Consider the following 5,987-nt stretch of genomic DNA (forward strand, 5'->3'; position numbering starts at 1 on the left):
GACAAAATAAACAGTGTTCATTATTTCTACTTCCTCAGACAGTCGATAAAAAAATGGTATACCTCGCAGACTGAAAACATTTCAGTTAGTATTGTTTGTCACTTCCAAGTAGACATTTATTGGCGGGAGGATGGCAGCGAATCAATGTTTGTTCATTCACTGCCAACCCTCCCACTTCAAATGGATTAGACGTCTAGTCCAGTCAATGGCAGACAATGAATTAAGCAGTATCTGATCAAGCCATGACAGCAATTACATTCAAGTATGTATGCAGTAATCGTTTGAAAAGAAAAAAACATCTTTATATATATTTTTTTAATAACATGGTATCAGTACCGTATACCAGCCTATACCACACAGCCAAGTGTCGGAATCAATATCAGGGACTAACAAATGGTATCGGTGCAACACTAATCAGCAACATTCCTTGAAAAATACAGCAACACTATATTATTGCAACATTCTTGAATACAAATATGTATTTCTGAGCGTATACACATTCGCTGTGGAAAATCTTAATAACAGTGGCACCTTTATTAAACAATATATCGATTCGTGGCAGGACCATATCGATAACCAACCAGTAGTTTATAAATATTTAGCACTCCATATTCTATAATTTACAACACCCATTTTATGTAAATGTAGGTCGATTAAATCGCCATTAACCCCTATGTTGAGCATTCACACTTTCACAACATGTCCCGACAGGTCCCCAACCTGCAACACAACACTGGAGAAATTAGCAGAATGAGTCCCCAAGTGTTTATTATTTACTTTCAATGATATTTTCATGTCTGCGTAAAGGAACAGATGTTATTTCGTTAGTGAAAGGCCAAAACTAAGCCCGTTTGTATCAGGACGAACATATCGTGTGCTCAACTGCCACCTGTTGAAGCGGGAAGAGGGCTTTGCTGTCCAAATGTAGGCGGGGCCAACACGCTCTGCATCATCCACCCTCAGCCAATCAGAAGGAGGCACAGTCGCCAGCTTTATAAAAACCCGCCGGCGTCGCATGTAGACTCACTCCAACTTAGAGACTTTTTCCGCATGTATAACCGAATAGCATTCTAAAGAGGATATTTTCCCACCTCACTAAGGTGTATTGAATCACTCGGACTGTTAGCTTTCAGGTTAAGAAGTTAGGACAACAATAGTGGAAGAAAAATGCGCTTAATTCACAATATGACGACCATCGCGGAGTGCTCAGCCCCGGACTACTCGCCAGCAAACCGGGCAATTAAAATAGCCGTCATTGGAGCCGGTGGAGTGGGCAAAACAGGTAAAAAAGCAGCAAACTTTTAAGTTGAAACTGAAAGCATTTTAGTGGTCGTAGAAGGGAATTAAACAGCTGTTTTGGTTTATTTTCAGCACTCGTCGTTCGTTTCTTGACGAGGAGATTCATTGGAGACTACGAGAGGAATGCTGGTGAGTTCAAAGCGACCGAGTAGACTCGGACATTCGGACTCTTTTTGTACTTTTGTCTTTTTAGTAATGGTTTGCTATGAATTTTTAAAAACCAGAACATATTAACTTAAAAAACGACAGAACATAGTCTTAATACATTTTTTTTTTTTTGATAAATGCATTTGTCGATACTTCAGTACAAAATTGCATTGCGTTGAATTGGTATATAAATGTTTTTGCATTAAAAATGAATTGTTACTTCATATAAAAAAAGAGACAATGTTCAATGTACAAATAGTGCTTGTAAAATGACTAGATGGATTTGCAAGACTATAGAACTATAGAAAATATGGTTGCATTAAAAGTGTGATTGTGTGTGTGTGTAGGCAACCTGTACTCCAGAGAGGTTCAAGTGGATGGTGAGCAAGTCAGCCTCCAAGTTCAAGACACGCCTGGCGTGGAGGTATGTATGAACCCAGCCCTCTTTTCCCCTTACAATGTGCTGACATTCCTACACTTGCTGTGAAAAGGTTCTCAAAGCAACAGTTATTTTTGTTAACTCAATGGCGGCAATAGACGTCTGTTTTCCGAAATTTCCAGGTTCGCGGTGAATCAGTTACAGGCACACTTTTGCAAAATAGACAATTGATTAGAAAATGCAGAATAAATGTGATTTATTGATTACAATCCCACAAGAGCAAGCAACAGGTATCAAAAACAAGCATAACAAGGGTAACAATGACGCTAGATTGAGTTTGTCAATCCCAGAATCCCCGCGCTACCGTTACAGCACAACCAAGTGTTCCTTAGCAATGAAAATCGCTTACCGTGACAAATGAGCAGGAGCCGACGCTCCGGTAAGGCGGCGAAGGAAGTCCGCCAGCGGGCCACGTACGGATCGCCTGGCTTTGTTCCTTTGCCGCCTTATCGAAGCGTTGGCTCTCGCTCATTTGTCACGGTAAGTGATTTTCATTGCTAAGGAACACTTGGTTGTGCTGTAACGGTAGCGCGGGGATTCTGGGATTGCCAAACTCAATCTAGCGTCATCGTTACCCTTGTTATGCTTGTTTTTGATACCTGTTGCTTGCTCTTGTGGGATTGTAATCAATAAATCTCATTTATTCTGCATTTTCTAATCAATCAACATTGTCTATTTTGCAAAAGTGTGCCTGTTACTGATTCACCGCGAACCTGGAAATTTCGGAAAACAACGTCCAATCCATTTTGACTGGAAGGGCTGCCAGCCCCCGGTTAAATTGGACAGGACGTCTATCGCCGTCAATGGCAGTGAAACATGATCACTCAAAATGGGTTTGTCTACCACTGTTAGTGAATGTTTAAACAATAAATAAAAAGCCCCATCTTAAAGAGCAGTAATTAGTTTAAGACAGTGCAATATAAAATCTGTTCTTTGTCAACTGCTGATGACACTCAAAGTGCCTTTGCCAGTTCCCTCTCAGAACATCCTGTTTGAGAGAACATTCAAAGTAATGAAACAACAACAGACAAGTGTTCATAAGTTAATAGAAGGCTGATTGAAGGTTAGGGTGCATTTTTGACTTGCCAAATATCCCAAACGTTTTGTGATAAGTGTCTTGACCCAAATATTGGCCAGTAAGAAAACCCAAAATGCTAAAAAATGACAAACTTTCTAAGCTTTCTGGGGTGTTGGCCCAATGTTGCACTGGTGAGGTAGGAAAAGAGCAGGGTGTATGAATGCACTTTCCCGTGTCCAATTTTATACTACAGCTTTATTTAGACTGGGATAATACAACTGAAACAGCCCTTTTACATTCATTTCTACACCGAACTTAAAAATGGACAAAGCACACTTTAGTTCTCAGGAGCTCAAGTGGTGTTAGGATTATTTTGGTTACCTGACAGAGGGAAAAAAAGAAACCAGGATTGCAAAAAAATACATTTAGAGCAATTGTGGTTAACTCAAAGCAGCCATCAAATCTAACAGTTTGAAATAGCATTCAGTTATATTAAGGTACAGATGCTCTAGAAGCCCAAACATATTTTTAGTCTCAATCTGTACTTTACGGAATATTTCTGGGCCAGTTTTGAACAGAATAGAATAGCACTTTGTCATTAAATGGTAGTACAATGAAATTGTGGAGCATCTCCCTTTACAGTGCAGGACAAGTATAGGCATGAATAAATGCTAAGTGTAAAAATGGGAGCGCCACCCATGTGTCTAATGTGGAACTAAAACATTTGTAATTGATTTGCCTTAACTTCATTCAACTTTAAACAATTGCGCTCTTGTTCTTAGTGGTTCAATTGATGCCAAAACCATTCACGGCACTAAAAAGTACAGTGTGCTAACTCACTTTTTAATATGATTGGTAACACAAACTGGGCCACCTAAAATTGGTGAACTCCATTTATCGTAAACAAACTATTTGAGCTATTTACGATAAGAATGGGCTAATTCAAATATTCCCGTTAAAAATAGAAAACAACGATGGGCTAACTCCTATTATTCTAAAAACACAAAGTAAGCTGAGAACTAGTGGGATAAATCCATTTCCCTGAACTAGAGAGAGCTAATTTTTTAACCTGAATAGTCGAATAAGACATGATTTAATGTGTGCGTTAAATCCAACTCACCTGGCTGTTTGTATTACAGATGAGCGACAATGACGCCGTGCTACCCGACCACGTGTCATGCTCCCTGCAGTGGGCCGATGCAGTAGTACTAGTGTACTCTGTGACGGACCGCCGCAGCTTCGACCTGGTGCCGCATTTGCACCAAAGAGTGGCGCGGTGCAGCAGCACTAGCAGCAGTGGGCCCCCTGTGGTGCTGCTGGCCAACAAGGCGGACCTTCTCCATCTGCGTCGCGTGGATCCCCAACAGGGGCCCATGCTGGCCGGTACGCTTGGCTGCGCCTTCTACGAGGTTTCGGCCAGCGAAGGCTACAGTCAAGTGCACGGTGCCTTCCATCGGCTGTGTTGCCAGCTAGCCAAGCAGCGGCCTCCTTCGCCGCCAGCCTCGCAGCCCGTCGCTGAGAAACGGCGCCCAAAGTCTCCTAACATGCAGGACCTGAAGAGGCGCTTCAAGCAAGCGCTCTCCGCCAAGGTTCGGACTGTCACGTCCGTGTGAAGCGTTCTTTGCGATGGATTTTTGTTTTTCTGAGAAGACGTTTCTCAAGCGACGTCCCGAACGAGGATGACAACGACGAAGACCGTGACAAGGGTTTCGTCTTGTTTGCCTCTTCGAGGGCAAACATTCCTCCGAGCTGTTCCGCCAACACAAACACACAAAGCGGGACACGAGATGGTGGGCGCCGGGTATCACGGCAGTGTTGTTATCACTGATGCACTTTCAGGGCCGTAGGGCCTCTTCATTTTGTTGTTATTGGTGGTGGTGTTATTTATTTGTAGACAATTCAGTTTGTGTTCACAATAAAACAATGAATCTCATTTCTGCCTTTTCTTATTTTCAATACTGGTCAGACATTGTGAATTTGAAGACAAAAGTGCACTACAATGATCCCTTGCAGATTTTTTTCAATTAAAAAAAAAACAAAACATGAGCTGTCCAGATTAAATAAAAAAAAAAAAAATACAGATGAGCTGTCCCGATCTGATCACGCAGTCTACCTCTCCCTCCTGCTGCTTTGGTCTGGCAGTGTACTGGAGTTTCTTATTGAGTTTAATGATTGACAGACAACGTTTGATCTTACCAGAGATTCTTTGGAAGCCAAAACTTCAAAGTGCTGCATGCGTCAATCATAGTTTAGCTTGTTAAACAGTTGCTGTGGCAACTCGTGGACTCACTCAATGAAGCATTTAATATAGACAAGCATTTTTCTACTTTATTGTTTAAAAATTATTCGGTGGGACAGTAATATGGTTAAAACCTATTACATTTGAAGTGCTTAAAAATATATCTATATACATTTTTAAAATTATACTTTGGGGGAAAAAGTGAAAAAAACTATACGTATCTCTTCGATGCTAAATCTGAATAAATACATTGAACACACATTTTTTGGGGGGGGGGGGGCTACTTCGTGGTTTTTCACTATCGTGGCGGGTTCTGGTTCCCATTAACTATGTATATGTTCTCACAGCTGTAAAAAATTGGCCCTCAAAGTGCTCATGCAGTTGAGCAAAAATAAACATAGCTGTTTTTTAAAATATTAATAGAGATGGTATACAGTGAGGAACAGAAGTATTTGCACCCCTTGTGATTTTGCAAGTTCACCCAATTAGAAAATAGGTAGAGGTCTGAAATTTCAATCACAGATGCATTTCACTTATCGAGACATAATCTAAAAAAAAATCCGTAACTCATTGTATGATTATTCAATAATTTGTAATTTACTGAGGTTCATAAGCATAGGCGGATCTACTATTCAGGCGAAGTAGGCGATCGCCTTAGGCCCCCAACCAGTAGGGGGCCCCAACCAGCTGCCCTTGCAGCAGTTCAAAAATGTTTTTTTACGGAGTGTAAAACTTTCGGTTAGCGGTTTAGCAAACGTACCTCCGGTGAACATTTCAAAATAAAAGCACGTCCTGTTCGTCATATAAATAACGATTTCTGGAGTCAATCCCACATACTTCAGAAT

The 5,987-nt window shown here is 41.0% G+C and overlaps 1 protein-coding gene across 1 annotated transcript; it reads left to right on the forward strand.

Annotated features, from left to right (window-relative positions):
- The first annotated feature begins 988 nt into the window (after positions 1-988).
- On the forward strand, positions 989-4,853 carry rasl11b (RAS-like, family 11, member B). Its single transcript, XM_057840986.1, has 4 exons — positions 989-1,282; positions 1,372-1,428; positions 1,794-1,870; positions 4,043-4,853. The coding sequence occupies exons 1-4, from the start codon at positions 1,168-1,170 to the stop codon at positions 4,514-4,516; spliced, it is 723 nt and encodes a 240-aa protein (XP_057696969.1). The 5' UTR covers positions 989-1,167; the 3' UTR covers positions 4,517-4,853.
- Positions 4,854-5,987: the final 1,134 nt, after the last annotated feature.

Source organism: Corythoichthys intestinalis, chromosome 7, assembly GCF_030265065.1.
Source record: "Corythoichthys intestinalis isolate RoL2023-P3 chromosome 7, ASM3026506v1, whole genome shotgun sequence".
NCBI lineage: Eukaryota > Metazoa > Chordata > Actinopteri > Syngnathiformes > Syngnathidae > Corythoichthys > Corythoichthys intestinalis.

Coding starts and splice junctions, on each gene's coding strand:
- rasl11b (XM_057840986.1), top strand. CDS start 1,168: ATGCGCTTAATTCACAATATGACGACCATCGCGGAGTGCTCAGCCCCG. Junction 1,283..1,371: donor CGGTGGAGTGGGCAAAACAG/GTAAAAAAGCAG, acceptor GTTTATTTTCAG/CACTCGTCGTTCGTTTCTTG. Junction 1,871..4,042: donor AAGACACGCCTGGCGTGGAG/GTATGTATGAAC, acceptor TTTGTATTACAG/ATGAGCGACAATGACGCCGT.